The sequence below is a fragment of the Neltuma alba genome, unplaced genomic scaffold (genome assembly GCF_004799145.2).
Source record: "Neltuma alba isolate B1F8T4 unplaced genomic scaffold, ASM479914v2 tig00013204_pilon, whole genome shotgun sequence".
NCBI lineage: Eukaryota > Viridiplantae > Streptophyta > Magnoliopsida > Fabales > Fabaceae > Neltuma > Neltuma alba.
The window spans coordinates 139,410-157,302 of record NW_021637509.1 but is presented as its reverse complement, the minus strand read 5'-3'; the positions used below and the strand labels follow the sequence as shown (position 1 = coordinate 157,302).

Below are 17,893 nucleotides of genomic sequence, written 5' to 3'. Positions count from 1 at the left end.
AGGGGAAACGTTGAAGGTAGAACTAAAGAAGTAAAATAATACAGTGGAGTTTATGCTGAACTAATCAGTTACAGCACAGCACAGAATGCCAAAAGTGAGGCTTCTCAGGCTCAAAGCTCACAAATTGTTCCTAGGAGGAAAAATCATACTAAACGTGCATCTATCAGTTCACTTCACTCTGCAAGAATAAGAAAGCACAAACCACTTGTTCAAAGCAGAAATGTCTAGCCTTTTCTGTCTGATTAGTTAAATTGAGCGTGAAAGCTGATCAGATTTCCTACTGCCACTATCCGGTTTACATGCTGGTCGGCGACCTTTATCTGGACCACCTATGATTCCCCATCTCTGGAACTGTCTTTGCCGAGCTCGAGCCCTCTCCTTCTCTTCCTCTGATTTCTGTGAAAAACAATGTGGGCAGGAAACTCCATATTCAAATTCTGGAGCTTCCATGTCAGCATCACTCACAGGCTGCTTACAACCATAGCATAGCTTGAAATTTCCTTGCACCAAACCATGGTCCACAGATACTCGCTTGTCAAACACAAAGCATTCACCCTGCCATAGGCTTTCTGTTTTTGGCACTTCCTCCAGATATTTCAGAATTCCACCTTCCAAGTGATAGACCTACAAGATTCCAAAACAGAAATATGATGTAATTATATAGCATTAAAACAAATCGAAGTATGAAAAAAGATAATGGTGCTGGTGGTGGTGTCAACTAACACCAGTGTTACGACATAAATTTAGAACAAGATGGATATTTTGATCATATTAATGAAACATCGGGAAACTGCTTGATTAAACGATCCAAGGATACGTCCGAAGAGCTAAAAATAAAAGGAGGCGCATACCTTGCCGTCAGAAATGTTAATTGTATTTCAAAAGTGCACTTGATGACAACAGAATTACGAGAGACAGGTCAAATATATTATAAATGGTTCCAGAAATTGAACGTAGACCTGCCACTACTTACCACTACGCAAAACAAATGGCAATTTATTTTATGCACAAATATAAAATAAAGGTAATCGTAGCTAACAAGCAAGGGGTCTTTCCTTGCGGCTATTAGATAGGTTATACAACATCCAGCGACGTTTCACAAATAACCAGAACATGGAATTTAAGGGGAGAATCACCTCTTTGAAACCTTTGCTGAGGAGCAAACTTGAAGCTTTTTCACATCGAATACCTCCAGTGCAATACATTGCAACACGAGGCATACGTTCAGGATTTTGTGTTTCCTTTTCTACGCTTTCACCTGAATTGTTCGCCTCAACTGGTGCAGGCTTGCCATTGTTTCTAGTAAGTTCAAAATTATCCTCCACCCAATAAGGGAATATATAACACGATCAAATCTAGACCGTCAGATCCTTGTGGAAAGGATTGGTATGAGCCCCGTTTTCGTCTTTTTGGTACGGTCGTCCAGTAAGGCCAATGATATGCGCCATGTCAAAATAATTAACTAATTTTGTCCATAGCGCAACCGAGACATCATCGCTAAAGCCCAGAATGTTCCCCTGATTTCAATGCTGTACTAAATAATAATGTGACAAAATGTAAAAATAATTGAAGATGACGTTCAAAAGAATTCCACTTCCTCTTAAAAGGCTGTTTAGATAACCCCAAAATCATTTTTTCTGTAAATAGAGACAATTTATTTCGTATACCATAAAAATACTTTTAAAATTATGATTTTGTTCTTCTACCTAAACACCTTCTTAGTTGATCAAGTGATTAGTGATAAGTATGATTTACCCTTTTCTTCTTTTTTCACAAGACGGGGCATCAGATTAAGAAATATACATAGTACTCTAAGTTGATTAATGAATCCCACTTATGTTAGTGAACATAAATCACCCCATCCTGGCCCTAGTACGACCCTTTTTCACAGTTGAATTACATAAACGAATCCACACAACACTGCATCCCTCCCCCCCCCCCCCCCAAAAAACTAACTTAACGGTAGTACTTCAAGCTTTTCTTCATTTCCTAATTACGGAATAAAAACCCAAATTTTGCTTCAGATTATAACTAAAAAATCACCATGAAAGCCAGGACTGAAGGAAAATAAGACAATATTGCCATGACAAAACTCAGTGAACCCACATGGAAGGGAAACGTTGAAGGTAGAACTAAAGAAGTAAAATAATACAGTGGAGTTTATGCTGAACTAATCAGTTACAGCACAGCACAGAATGCCAAAAGTGAGGCTTCTCAGGCTCAAAGCTCACAAATTGTTCCTAGGAGGAAAAATCATACTAAACGTGCATCTATCATTTCATTCACTTCACTCTGCAAGAATAAGAAAGCACAAACCACTTGTTCAAAGCAGAAATGTCTAGCCTTTTCTGTCTGATTAGTTAAATTGAGCGTGAAAGCTGATCAGATTTCCTACTGCCACTATCCGGTTTACATGCTGGTCGGCGACCTTTATCTGGACCACCTATGATTCCCCATCTCTGGAACTGTCTTTGCCGAGCTCGAGCCCTCTCCTTCTCTTCTCTTCCTTTCTGTGAAAAACAATGTGGGCAGGAAACTCCATATTCAAATTCTGGAGCTTCCATGTCAGCATCACTCACAGGCTGCTTACAACCATAGCATAGCTTGAAATTTCCCTGCACCAAACCATGGTCCACAGATACTCGCTTGTCAAACACAAAGCATTCGCCCTGCCATAGGCTTTCTGTTTTTGGCACTTCCTCCAGATATTTCAGAATTCCACCTTCCAAGTGATAGACCTACAAGATTCCAAAACAGAAATATGATGTAATTATATAGCATTAAAACAAATCGAAGTATGAAAAAAGATATGGTGCTGGTGGTGGTGTCAACTAACACCAGTGTTACGACATAAATTTAGAACAAGATGGATATTTTGATCATATTAATGAAACATCGGGAAACTGCTTGATTAAACGATCCAAGGATACGTCCGAAGAGCTAAAAATAAAAGGAGGCGCATACCTTGCCGTCAGAAATGTTAATTGTATTTCAAAAGTGCACTTGATGACAACAGAATTACGAGAGACAGGTCAAATATATTATAAATGGTTCCAGAAATTGAACGTAGACCTGCCACTACTTACCACTACGCAAAACAAATGGCAATTTATTTTTATGCACAAATATAAATAAAGGTAATCGTAGCTAACAAGCAAGGGGTCTTTCCTTGCGGCTATTAGATAGGTTATACAACATCCAGCGACGTTTCACAAATAACCAGAACATGGAATTTAAGGGGAGAATCACCTCTTTGAAACCTTTGCTGAGGAGCAAACTTGAAGCTTTTTCACATCGAATACCTCCAGTGCAATACATTGCAACACGAGGCATACGTTCAGGATTTTGTGTTTCCTTTTCTACGCTTTCACCTGAATTGTTCGCCTCAACTGGTGCAGGCTTGCCATTGTTTCTAGTAAGTTCAAAATTATCCTCCACCCAATAAGGGAATTCACGAAATGATGTTGTACATGGATCAACGGCTCCTTTAAATTTTCCTATTCTGGTTTCATAATCGTTCCGCACATCAATCACCACCTAGACATTTACATGTTTGATAAGAGACAGGTTTGCACATCTAGTAAATAAAATGCCTATACCACGTCTGCCAATAGCTATTCTAGTTCCTGATGATGTTCATAATTTCATATAAACTGAATAGCTGAAATTTTTATTCAACCACATTGGAGATATAAAATTTGCAATCCATATACAGTAGGGATAAACAAAAATATGCTCAACTAGGTGGAAGAAGAGCCTGTACCCCTCAACTTTTTCTTCCCCGCTTGAGAAATAAAATTGATAAGAAAAGACAACCAAAACATTAAACTTGGACCATGCATTCAGAAAGCAAACAAACTACAAAGCCAAACATCTAGAGAAAAGATAGAGAGGAAAAGATAATTTCATTCATCAAAATGCCACCCTGTGATTATGCCAATGATGATTAGAGAACCACAAACTTTAACCTTTCAATACTTTTTACAGATGACATGAAATCCTCTCCCTTTTTGATAGAAAAATTAGGCAGGAACTAGTGCTAATACTTTTTAACGAAGGAAAAATAAAGATAATTAATAAGAATAACTAAGCGGAAAAAAACAATTTTCCAGAACCAAAATGTTTTGGGTTTTGAGTGGCAGGGAGGGACTACGGCACACTTTCTTTGGCATTACATGTCACCTTAAAAGGGGGAAAGGTCTCACATAAAATATATAACCAAATGAACCATCACACTCGTTGTTTTTCCATCTCTTGTCAGTCAAGTTCGGCCAAACAAAGCCTTTAGCGTAATTAAGAATTCCAACAATTTAAGAAAAGCAAACATATTTGACATAATAAGTTCCTGCAGTGTCATGTAAAAGACGGCCAAAGATCAGAGAAGAATAATAATATACAAAGTAAGATGCTCACTATATCAGGTTCACTAATCAATGCATTCCAATCTCTCGCGCTCACATAATTTCCGACCCTTTCAATGGGCGATACAGCAGGCATCCCAAGCGTAACAATCTGTCACCACCAAGCAAAAACAAAAGGAAACCAGAGCAGATAAAAATGATGAGATACTTAAACTCAACATGGCCAAACTCTTTGTAAATCTATATTTGATCAAGTTTTTCATTCTCTGGGCACTGTGAATGATTTACCTCTTTCTTCAACTTAACCCTCACATGATCCCATCGGAAAGGTGCATCTTCCCCTGCAGCAAGAGGAGAACTGGCACTATGGCCATGATGAATAGCTTCTTCCTCAGGACTCACAGGTGATTCCACTTGTCTAAGACCCTTGAGACGGTCGTCACTTTGTATAAACGCAAGAACTTTCTCCACCGACACGCGAGTGCCACATATGCTGCCATTGATTCCTTCAGGTGCAAGAATGATACCCCCTGAAACGCGCTGAATAGGATCAGGGCGGTGAGGCACGCGGAGTACGATAGTTTGAAGTCCCAGGAATACTAATGAAAAATCTCAACATGCTGCATGCACAATCTATGATGAAGGGGGGGCAAAAAAATTCTATAAATAACAAACCATGCCCCCACATTCTAAAATTTTGAGTTAAAATTATGATCTCAAAATATTGTTGCCCTGCAAATAAATACTGTAAGCCAGAAAGAATGAAATTTGCGACAACGCGAATGCATTAGTTCCAGCCATTCATAAATCCCTGAACCGTCATATCTTCTAGTGTTGTGTGTGTGTGTGTGTGTGTGTGTGTGTGTGTGTGTGTGTGATAATATGCTTAGGCCACAAATATGCTTTGCAAAAGAAAAATGTGATTGAGGGTTATCACAAGCAATGAGGTTCCAGCAGTCAAAAACTCCGGATTCCAAAGAAGCGTCTTCAAAATGTATTAAAAAAAAAAAAAAAAACGAGAGATAACATTATACTGATATTTGATTCCAACCACAATAATAAAGAGTAAACATAGTTTGTCTCTTGATTTTGTGCTTGAAATCCATAGATATAAATAAGCATTGCGAACACCCGGAATTCAAATATGTCTTGAGCTTCCAGTGGAAAAGAAAGCACAAGGATGCGTTAACATTATGAGCACCAGAAGAAGTACCAGCTCTTCACAGAGTGCCTTCAAAGGTTTCCGCATGTTGGCGTGGTCAGGGAAATCCGCGAACTTGTAGAAGGACACCACCACAAGCGACTGATGGTCATCGGATTCGGGTTCTTGGTTTTCCAAATCGGGTTTTCCGGATATGGGAATGGGGCTGCTGGCCCCAAAACAGCTGGTCGAAAGCGTCATTCTTTGAGGGCTGGTATGAGACTTTGAAGACGGAGGCGGAAGATAAGGGAGAGAGATTCCAGGATTTGAAGAAGGGGTTCTGAGAAAGGAGGGTCGTTTACTTTCACAAGCAGCAGCAGAAGACAACGGTGACGACGAAGATAGCATCCTCAAGGTGGGCAATGGCAGGGGCGGTGTCCTGCTCCAACTTCGAAGCATTGAGGCCGTGTTTGGATATGGCACATTAAGACGACGATGGCCGCTAGCTATGAAACTGGATTACTATAGTATCAAAAAAAAAAAAAAAACTGGATTACTAAGCCACAGTCATTTCCTGCCTTACAACAGAATTGGGCTCGATCATGGCCCAGGCGTAGCATAACAATCCAAATTTTTAAGAATTTGTTGGCGATAAAACATAATTTTTTTTTAAATCAAAGGATTCTTAAAAGTCAGGATATTTTGCAAATAATTTCTCTTATCTTGAAGGTCTGACAAGCGACAACAAAATCTCCTATGAGCATGTTTGCTTCAGTTTTTTTTTTTTTAAATGAAAGGTCATTTTGATATTAGTAAATGGCGCCCCCATAATATGCCTGCATCAAATGCGATTCTGGTAATTAATATAAAACTTAATTAATGTGATTAGATTCAGGAAGTTAGGTAAGTTAGTTAGTTATAAGAAATATGACATATTTTTTCTAAAATACTATAATTATTTTTTTTAATATCCTCCCTCCATCTCTTGTTTGATCATGATTGAGTGAATATCAGCAGAGGTAATTTAGAAAAAATTCATAAACATGAGAAATATATCTTAAATTTAGAATCAATATCAACTCAATAATTAAGTCTTATAATAAAAATCGGATGGGTAGATATTATCTAAAATATACTACCTCCGGTCCTATATATAAGAGCTAGTTGATTAATTTGAGTAGATTAAGAAAATAAGTTAAATTAGTTATTTGTAATAAATAGGTGTTGTCTTTCATAAAATATCCTTACTAATCAAGTTTATTGACCAAAACTATTATTATTAGAAGGACTATCTTAAAAAAAAAAAAGATAAATATAAAGACAAAATGGATTGGGGTCTTATATTTAGGATCAAAATAAAAATCAAATAGGGTCTTATATTAAGAACCAAAGGTAATATATCAATGAGTTGAGAATAGTGGAATAGAGCAATTTCTCATAACGTGACGAATCAAAGTTTAAATTCTTATTAGAAAATATTCTCACGTTTGGGTTTAATAACAGTATTTCAAATAAGAGTGCCCATAACGGGAGGACATATGTGATAAACTCAAAAAAAAAAAAATCAAGGCACATGAGGCATCATCTTCCACACAGACTAAAAAAAACTTTAAATTTTATTAACTCTCATTTAAAATTCAACAACTTTTTAATTTTATCCCCATTTAATATACATATATTTCATGTAAACAAAATCAACACAATGATAAATGAAAGGCAAAATTATACATCTATATAAAAAAATTTCTTAATACCATATAAATAAGATAAAAATATCTTCTCTCTCAAATTTATAATAGGACTAAAGAGTATATTTTAAAAGGGAAAATACAATGATTGGTCCCCATAGTTTACCTTCATTTTGCTTTTGGTCCCTGAAGTTTCAAACCGGAGCTTTTGGTCCCTCAAGTTTGCTCCTTTTAAAACTGTTAGTCCCTCTAATTTAGAAAGAACTTGGTGTTTGTGTTAACAGTGTTAATTATGCTGACGTGTCTTTTGACACCGTTTTATTGGCTGACATGGCATGTTGACTAGGCAACAAGGCTTAGTGATTAGTTTGCCAACCTGAATTTGTGATTTTAAAAAAACAAGAAAAAACAAACAATACCCACACTTGAAACAAGTGCACGCGCATGATTGACTGGGAAACAAAACAAAGACGGTTAAAGGCTGAAGGAAAAAGAAGAAAGTGCTAGGTCAAGTTGGACCCACAGCCGAAGAAGCCTTGCATGGCCGTCGCCGGTGCAGTTGAGTCCGGTGACCGTGGGCGAAGGTCAGTGAAAGTCACAGGAGCGTTGTCGTCTGCATTTCATTTTGTTGAAAGGTAAGGATTCCTCTTGTTAGTCTGTTCGAAAAGAGCACGAGCAATGGTCTGTTGTGGTGTTAACTCTATTTAAACAGTACGTGGTTATAATTATTTTAGACGCTTTCCTGAAACAGGTTCATTGTCTCTGGAGGAACAAGAAGGAGGCATGGTTTTACTCACAAGCAGCAGCCATAAATGGCAGCCAACAACCTGACCATCAAAGACGGCCATGGGTGCAGAGTACGATAATACGCTTTTAAGGGGATAGATGCGGCATTCCAGCCCCAATTATCCCGACGCCACATGCCCCTGTCAGTCGTGGGTTTGGCATTCGCGGAACATAAAAACAAAAAGTTAAGTATGGACCGGAAATACTCCGTAATTTCTATATATATTACTTTTACTTTTTAACACGAGAGTTAAATAATTTAAAAATATTAAAAAGATTAGTTAAATTAATTATTTATTACAAATATGTGTTATTTTTTTAAAATTATCATCTTCAATCATGTTCATTAGATTATTAAAACTATCTCTTGATAAAACTCTTACAATTAACTTTTATAATTAACAACATGTATAATAAAATTTACCATTCACGTAATGGGATTTACCAAAAACCAGCAGGCATATGACAGCAGTTACATTACTTAATTGCTTGCCATTATTTTCTGATTTCTGCTTCATCATTCACCGAATACTAAATATAAACCCTCAAATGCAATAATCCTATTCCTATTTCACCATGAAGCAGCCACAAAAATGAATAATCCAAATTCCGCCATCAACTTCTTTCCCACAGGTTTACTCCCTCTCTTACTACAAATCCTCTTTCCCACAACTAAAACCCACCAAATCAACAATCTCTACAGAATGGTGATGCGGAGGAGTAAGATAATAGTATTTCCAACACTCTTCTTTCCTTCTTTCCGTATTTCATCAGCGTCTTCCTCTCTACTTTCTCTCACTTTCAGACAAGGAATTTCAGTCTTTTGACCAAAAATCTAAATTCCAAATTGGTATCCAGTCCCCTATATGTCATTTTGCTTATTTAGGTGCCTTATTTGTCTTTTTGAAATTAAGGTGGTATTTTATTGTCATTTTCCCTTAAATAAATAAATTTAAAAATATTAAAAAGATTAGTTAAATTAATTATTTATTACAAATATGTGTTATTTTTTTGAAATTATCATCCTCAATCATGTTCATTAGATTATTAAAACTATCTCTTGATAAAACCCTTACAATTAATAAGAATGTTTAAAAAAAAAAACAGACAAGATACAAAATAAATTAAGGTAAGACTAAATCCAACTCTCAATTTGCTATTAGATTAAGAACTAGAGGTAGTATAAGATAGAGAGAATTTTTTATATATATATGTATAAGTTATAGTATTATTAAACTTTTTTATATGAATGTATAATTTGTTCTCATGAGGTATAATATATATTAAATAAAAATAAAATTAAAAAGTTATTAAATTTTAATATTATAACAAGATTTAGGATTTTTTTTTTGTTTCATTGATATATGCTCTAAATAACTTGTAAATAAGACTACATGGAGTATCTTTTTCTAAACCACATGTCTTTGAGGAGGAAAAAAAAAGGTGAAAAAGGTCTATAATTCACACAACGTTTCATTTTAATTCCCTAATTTTAAAAAACCCCCCTAACACTAATGCTTTTAACAAAATATGCTGATATTGAAATTTTAAATATTGATAAAATATTTTTTGATACCAATTTTAAGTTTATCAAGAGACCCTAACAATCTTCTTATCAAATGTAATAAGCTTCCCATATTGAGAATGCCATAAACGTTACGTACCGCGACCAGCATCAATCATATCATTTTGAGTTTCAAACGTTGTACCACAGATGAGTCAATGAGCTTCAAATTCAACCAGCATTCATGTTAGATTTCTGATCTCCTCCACCCCAATGGCTGTCCCTTGACCACCGTACCCCGCTATGCTTACCAGGTCCCATTTCCCAGTCATCCTTGTCATGAAAACCCCAATCCAACTGCTCAGTTCATCACCCGTGTTATAAATAAAAAAATAAATAATAACATTACTTTTGGTCTTTAGTATAAGACCAAATTTGATTAATCTAAAAAAATTAAAAAAATTATTAAATTACTCCCTCCAATCCATGATATAAGAAAATAATTAACTTTTCTTGCATATCAAGAAGTGAAAGTTTAGTCATTAAATTTATCCCAATTAAAATGACAGAATTTTCCAATGTGTATTTTCTTTTTCAGGAATGGTATCTAAATACTAATATAGTAATATGTGCAATTTTACTGGCCTTCTTGAATATATATTCGAAAACTGGTCTTCTCGAATACATATTCAAGAACTGAACTTTTTGTTTTTGTTTCATATTCAAGAACAACCCTTCTCGATGGCTAACCGACTCACTATAATATATTTAAGAATATATTCAAGAATTAGAGCAAATTAAACGGTGGTAGTTAATTTTCAGGTCCAGGTCACCCACTCATATAATCACAAATTTATTTTTAAAAAAAGGATTTCCAGGTCATAAGTCTATATGGCATGCCACGTTAGCAAATTAAACGATGTTAAAAGACAAGTCAGTATAGATAACACCCTTAACACAAACACCAAGTCCTTTTTAAACTAGAGGGACTAACAGTTTTAAACGGGGTAAATTTGAGGGACCAAAAGCTCCGATTTGAACTTCAGGGATCAAAAACAAAATGGAGGTAAACTATGAGGACCAATCGTTGTATTAACCCTATTTAAAATTCAATGTAGTATAAATTTAGTTCATCGTTGGAGGGGAAGAAGCAGAAGCGAGAGTTGCTTCATCTAAGACGGTAACTGAACTCAATGAGAGGAAGGAGCATCAAAGCTATCATGCTATAACGTCTATTTGAAATAATTTATAAATAATTTACGAAATATAAAATAAGCATGTAAAATAAATTTTAGGCTTTTAACTCTATTTAAACAGTACGTGGTTATAATTATTTTTAGACGCTTTCCTGAACAGGTTCATTGTCTCTGGAGGAACAAGAAGGAGGCATGGTTTTACTCACAAGCAGCAGCCATAAATGGCAGCCAACAACCTGACCATCAAAGACGGCCATGGGTGCAGAGTACGATAATACGCTTTTAAGGGGATAGATGCGGCATTCCAGCCCCATTTATCCACGACGCCACATGCCCCTGTCAGTCGTGGGTTTGGCATTCACGGAACATAAAAACAAAAAGTTAAGTATGGACCGGAAATACTCCGTAATTTCTATATATATTACTTTTACTTTTTAACGAGAGTTAAATAAATAAATTTAAAAATATTAAAAAGATTAGTTAAATTAATTATTTATTACAAATATGTGTTTTTTTTAAAATTATCATCTTCAATCATGTTCATTAGATTATTAAAACTATTTCTTGATAAAACCCTTACAATTAATAAGAATGTTTAAAAAAAAAAAACAAGATACAAAATAAATTAAGGTAAGACTAAATCCAACTCTCAATTTGCTATTAGATTAAGAACTAGAGGTAGTATAAGATAGAGAGAATTTTATATATATGTGTGTGTATAAGTTATAGTATTATTAAATTTTTTTATATAAACGTATAATTGGTTCTCATGAGGTATAATATATATTAAATAAAAATAAAATTAAAAAGTTATTAAATTTTATAATTATAACAAGATTTAGGGTTTTTTTTTTTTGTTTCATTGATATATGCTCTAAATAACGTGTAAATAAGACTACATGGAGTATCTTTTTCTAAACCACATGTCTTTGAGGACGAAAAAAAAGGTGAAAAAGGTCTATAATTCACACAACGTTTCATTTTAATTCCCTAATTTTATAAAACCCCCCCTAACACTAATGCTTTTAACAAAATATGCTGATTTGAAATTTTAAATATTGATAAAATATTTTTCGATACCAATTTTAAGTTTATCAAGAGATCCTAACAATCTTCTTATCAAATGTAATAAGCTTCCCATATTGAGAATGCCATAAACGTTACGTACCGCGACCAGCATCAATCATATCATTTTGAGTTTCAAACGTTGTACCACAGATGAGTCAATGAGCTTCAAATTCAACCAGCATTCATATTAGATTTCTGATCTCCTCCACCCCAATGGCTGTCCCTTGACCACCGTACCCCGCTATGCTTACCAGGTCCCATTTCCCAGTCATCCTTGTCATGAAAACCCCAATCCAACTGCTCAGTTCATCACCCCTATGTTATAAATAAATAAAAAATGAATAATAACATTATTTTTGGTCTTTAGTATAAGACCAAATTTGATTAATCTAAAAAAATTATTAAATTACTCCCTCCAATTCATGATATAAGAAAATAATTAACTTTTCTTGCATATCAAGAAGTAAAAGTTTAGTCATTAAATTTATCCTGATTAAAATGACAGAATTTTCCCATCTCACCCCTGAAAATGACAAAATTTCATTTAATGTTACACTTTTGCCATCTCTCCTCTCTCTCTGTGACAACGTATTTTATGTTGGATCATAATTTTTTTTAACCCAACCTCTGATATCATGGATAAAAAAAATACTTAGCTATAGCATGTTGCGTGATTTTTTTTAAATTCTTATATGTATTATTAGATTATATATCAATTTATAAATTAGACATATTAGTTTTAAAAAAATAATGAATATAAATACTTTAAAGTAATTTAGTAATTTTTTTAATTTTTATAAATTAATCAATTGGGTCTTATATTAAATTAACAGAGGTGATACTTTGCTTAGCACCCCTACTTATTCTTCATGTTAATTGATGAACATGACCCTCAGGCCTCAACATATCGTTCCATTTCAAACCTATCTCTAGGCTTTTTTTTTTTTTTTTTAACCAGAAATATCTCTACACTCGTGACGGAAAGGGCTTTGTGTTAGAGCAGGAGACGGCTATTAGGGAATAAAGCTTTTGGTCAAAAGTGATCAATATTTTATCCATTGCTTCAAGATAAGATTATTATGTCGTTTTATTTAAACATACGTCTGTCCCCATGCCTAGCTGGTTGCTAACGGGGTCGCAACGATATCTCTCAGAAGTCAGAACAGGATAAAAACTTCTATGAATTTCTAGATTAAGAGGAAAATCTACAAATTAATTATAAATTAGTTTCAAAAATCCAAGAAAACACTAATTAATCATATTTCCTAATGTGTGCTAAAAATTTAAAACATTTATAAAAAGAAATAGATAAAATATTACTGATGGCCATGGCTTCAGATTATTCAATCCATTAACTGAACTTAAGTGAGATATGTTAACTGGTTATTTAGTAAACAAACCAATAAGTATACATTCAATTATTCATTACTTGGTCATTGAAAAAACCTGCAAAAACACATTTGGCACTTAATCATCATTATATATTTACGACGTGTTAATTACAAACCATTACTAAAAGAAATTAATATAATTAATTGTTTTACTCAATTTAAAAAAGAAATAAGATGAATTGTATAACGAAGGAAGATGCTACACAAAACCCACGTAGACATTTGTTTTAGATTTTCCTTATGACAAGAAAGATATTAAAGCATATTGTACAGAGAGAGTGACAGAAAAAGAAATTATAAATTATAAATCTCAAATTAAGTTTGGTTAGACAATTTTATCTGGTATAGACAAATCTGAATTATAACAAATTTTTGTTAACATTCTTTATTTAGTATTTATAAAATTTTCATTTTGTTTTTTGGTTATTGTCCCTATTATACAGCTCATTTACGCTATCTTCCAGTATTCTCAACAACCGTTTTCGACACAGGATCGTTTCAATGAGGCGTCCTCCATCTGTTTTGTATTTGTCTGCATTAAATTCTTATGGATCAGCACATTATAAATGCACTAGCAGGGTAGTACTCCTTTTTTTTCGATGAGAAGCAGAGTAGTACTCCTATAGTATTAAAATAATTCTTCACCGCAAAAAAATAATTAACATCTACTTGTCTCATTAAAAAAAAAAAAAACGTTTTTGGTTCGTACTTCTAACAACATATTCGATTCAAAAGCTGAGTTTTCAGAGGCAATTAATTTTTTTTTTTGCTCTGATGGCAAATTTAATTGCCACTGAAGACATTTCCTGTGATTTATGAGCCTGCTTAATACCAAACACTCCTTTGCATCTTAAAATCAATCATGAAATTAAAAAATTGATATTACCTTAAATTCTAAAGATAAGATTTAATTTGTAGTGTAATTAAATAAAAGAAGTTTAGCTCTATTTGCGTGAAGAAAGAATTTTTATCTTTTCTTTAAAAAAACTAAAATTTAACTGAATTAGGTTTTGAGACATCAAAACCAAAACAAATCTTAAGGTTGAGGGCATCCGCTTCTTAGCATATTTATAATAAATCATTTATCAATAAAGTACTAACTCCTATCCTTAATATTACTTCTGATCCTAATTATAAGAGCTAGTTGATTAATTTGAAGAGATTAAGGAAATAAGTTAAGTTAGTTATTTGTAATATATAAGTGTTGTCTTTCCTAAAATATCCTTACCAATCAAGTATATTGGCTAGAACTACTATTATTAGAAGGGTTTTATTGTAAAAAAAAATGCATAAATATGAGAGACAAAGTAGATTAGGATATTATATTTAGGACCATAATAAAAGTCAGACAAGGTCTTATATTAAGGATCGGAGATAGTATAAGAGCTTGTTTAATTTTTATTTTGGTCCTAAATATAAAACCTTAATCCACTTTGTCTATTATATTTATCTATTTTTTTCCAAAGTAGTTCCTATGCTGTAGTAATGATAGTTATAACTCATATACTTAATCAGTAAGGATATTTTAATAAAGACAGCATATATTTATTATAAAAAATAACTTAACTAGTTTTGTAAAATTAATTAATTAGATTTTATATTACGAATCAGAAGTAATACTTGCATTAAGAAGCAAGCTTTTTTTTTTTTTTTTAGATACAACGAAAAGCGAAAAGCAAAAGAGACAACAGCAAAAAAACTATCCTGTTCCTTCGAGCTCTAGAAAGTTACGGACACTATTGGGGCCTAGGATAAGAAAACCCACGTTATCATTCAGGACTATCTTTACTAGTGTGTCTGCCACAAAGTTATCATCTGTAGCAATAAGCTGGCAATCGAACTTCCAACTCCGTCTTGTACCAAAAAAAAAAAAAACTTCCAACTCCGTGAGATCATCCCTTTTATCTCCGGTCTCCCCAGCGAGAGACCAGTTCTCGTGCAACTGCAGGGTAGCATTCTTTAGCAATTGAAAAATTAGTCAATTAGATTTTATATTATGAACCAGAAGTAGTATTTGCATTAACAAGCAAGATTTTTTTTTAATCCACACCTTTTATAAAGTATGATTACATTTTTATCAACTACTCTTTTGGTAGAAAATTTTTGATCATATTTATAAGGTAAAGAGAAAAAAATTTCACAAAAATGCACAACTTGATCATTTATTTATGATGTTGATTTTGTTCTCATGAGGTATATTATATATTAAATGAGGATAAAATCAAGACATTATTAAATTTGAAATGAGAGTTAATAAAATTTAAAATTTTTATTAATCTATATAAAATTTGTTAAAAGTAGGGCAGACGTTGGCTAATATTTATCAATATAAATAATTCTTTTTGTGGCACAAATATCCAGATGGGTAATATTTATTTCCCTTGCCTGTCCATATCTGGACTGTTTTAATTCTCCATTTGGGACACGTTTGCTAGCTGCTACTCAGGGAGGGATGGAATTGGCCCCGGAAAACAATACTACCTCCGGCCTTATTTATAAAAATTAATTGACTAATTTGAGAAGATTAAAAAAATAAATTAAGTTAGTTATTTATAATAAATAGGTGTTATTTTTCTTAAAATATCCTTACCAATCAAATGTATTGAGTAGAATTATCATTATTACAGGGGCTTTCTTAGGGAAAAAATGTATAAATATGAGAGATCAAGTGAATTAGAGTTTTATATTTAAAATCAAAATAAAAATTAAATGAGATCTTATATTAAAAAGAAAGGGTAGTACTCCTCCGGTCCTTATTATAAGACCCCATTTGACTTTTTATTTGGTTCTAATTATAAGACCCCAATCCATTTTGTCTCTTATATTTATGCATTTTTTTCTAAGATAAACCTTCTAATAATGATAGTTTTAGCCAATATACTTAATTAGCAAGGATATTTTAGAAATGATAACACTTATTTATTATAAATAACCAACTTAACTTACTTCCTTAATCTCCTCAAATAAATCAATTGAGTCTTATAATTAGGACCGGAAGAGTAATATTTTTGGTAAAATGTAGGATGGAAATTTCATAGCCACTACTTAGTGCATCCGCACGAAACAAAACCAAGTTGATGTGACTCCTACTTCGCTGTGAAGGAATAGTAAAATATCTGAATGATCCCATCGTAAGTAGTCTCTCCAGATGAAAATGATTTTAGTATAATCGTGCATTTTCCACATAATTTTAATTTATTTATTCACATCCTCGCACAGAAAAGAAAGAGATGGTTTAATTTGTGTGGGTTTAAAAACAATTTATTTGGTTTCTAGCACCGCTGAAGATTTTATGGTCGTGCATCACGGACATTATTTAATTTCGAAATGATTCGGTGTAGCATTTTTATTCTAATTAAAAAATATATTACATAATTTTTTAAGCTAGACTGTTATAAATAATGTTCTTAAACTTTACAATTTCAAGAATAAGTTTCCCAGGCCTTTTTTTTTTGGCCATGCACAGTATCTTTTCATTTGAGATAATTTTATTTGAGACAGGATAAACTTTTAAATCTAGGTGGATAATCCCAAGCTGGATAATTTTATATTCTCTTAAATTTATTTCTGTATGCATATGAAATTCTTAAACGTAACTTTAAGTTGTTTATAGATAAATAACAAACAAAATCAATAATACGAAAACCATTTGAATAGATGTAAAAGTTTATGAAGGCTTATTATAAAGCTGCAGAAGATAGAATAATTATTTACATAGTTGAAAGAATTTTATATAATTGAACTCTAATTAAAATAATCTTTCCGTCAAATAAAACACATGGTTAGGTATTCTTCATAATTCATATACTAGTTGCTAAAATTGGATCAATTGAGATTTATTCGATCAAGATAAGGCAACATAGCTGTCACTGTCTTTTCCAACGGTGGTCCACAATTGAAACTTATTATCTCTTATTTTACTATAAAAACTTATTTAATTTTTATTTTGATATTAAATATAAGATTTTTATTTATTTTGTTTCTTATATTTATCTATTTTTTCAAAGTGGTATTTATAATAATAGTAGTTCTGATCAATATATTTAAGTGAGAAGGATATTTTAAGAAAAATAGTACCTATTTATTATAAATAATTAGTTTAATTAATTTTTAACCTATTTAAGTTAGTTAGCTAACTTTTATATTAAAGATGTATTTCATAATTCATATACCAGTTGCTAAAATAGGATCAAAAAACATTTATTCGGTCAGCTTAAGGCAACGCTGTCACCGTCTTTTCTCTCAAACGATGCTCCACGATTACTTGACCTTTAACACTCTTATCCTCTCGTGGAAATCTTTAATTTGCAATTAATAAAAATATTTTTAAAAAATGACAAAATAAAGTAAATTGGTGTATTATATTTAAAATTAAATCTAATTTTAATTAGTTTTTATATTAAATATTAGATGGAGATAATATATTATTTCTGCACAAATTCTACTCTCTTTTTTGTGTGGGTATTACAGTGTTTCCTTTAAGTGGATATCTGATAATATGACAATAGAGAATTAAATGATATGTGCGTATAATCGTGGGTAAAAAAGTTGATGAGCTGTCAAACAACATAAATAGCCGCAACAACTAACGAAGCTTGTGTTTGGGGTGTGGAATACAACCTATCTTGGCCTAATCTTGTTGATTAATAGGCTAAATATGCCTTAATTAATGCTACTCCTATCACAAAATTAAACTATGGATAACTATAGGTTTGCATGAATTGGACACGTGATAATAACTTTTGTAATACTACCTTC

The 17,893-nt window shown here is 32.7% G+C and overlaps 1 protein-coding gene across 2 annotated transcripts; it reads right to left on the bottom strand.

Annotated features, from left to right (window-relative positions):
- Positions 1-143: 143 nt before the first annotated feature.
- On the bottom strand, positions 144-5,983 carry LOC114735359 (rhodanese-like domain-containing protein 7). 2 transcript variants are annotated; one of them, XM_028923051.1, is made up of 6 exons: positions 5,575-5,983; positions 4,650-4,901; positions 4,414-4,512; positions 3,439-3,537; positions 1,137-1,325; positions 144-624 (listed from the first exon to the last, which is right to left on the bottom strand). In XM_028923051.1, exons 1-6 carry the CDS (start codon positions 5,959-5,961, stop codon positions 247-249), a joined length of 1,404 nt encoding a protein of 467 aa, XP_028778884.1. In that variant the 5' UTR covers positions 5,962-5,983; the 3' UTR covers positions 144-246. The 2 variants fall into 2 exon arrangements, with proteins under 2 accessions (XP_028778884.1, XP_028778883.1); XM_028923050.1 differs by lacking the exons at positions 144-624; positions 1,137-1,325 and adding an exon at positions 2,288-2,738 and having other exon boundaries at positions 3,250-3,537.
- Between the last annotated feature and the right edge of the window lie 11,910 nt (positions 5,984-17,893).

Coding starts and splice junctions, on each gene's coding strand:
- LOC114735359 (XM_028923051.1), bottom strand. CDS start 5,961: ATGCTTCGAAGTTGGAGCAGGACACCGCCCCTGCCATTGCCCACCTTG. Junction 4,513..4,649: donor GGGTTAAGTTGAAGAAAGAG/GTAAATCATTCA, acceptor TGGTGGTGACAG/ATTGTTACGCTTGGGATGCC. Junction 3,538..4,413: donor TGATTAGTGAACCTGATATA/GTGAGCATCTTA, acceptor GTAAATGTCTAG/GTGGTGATTGATGTGCGGAA.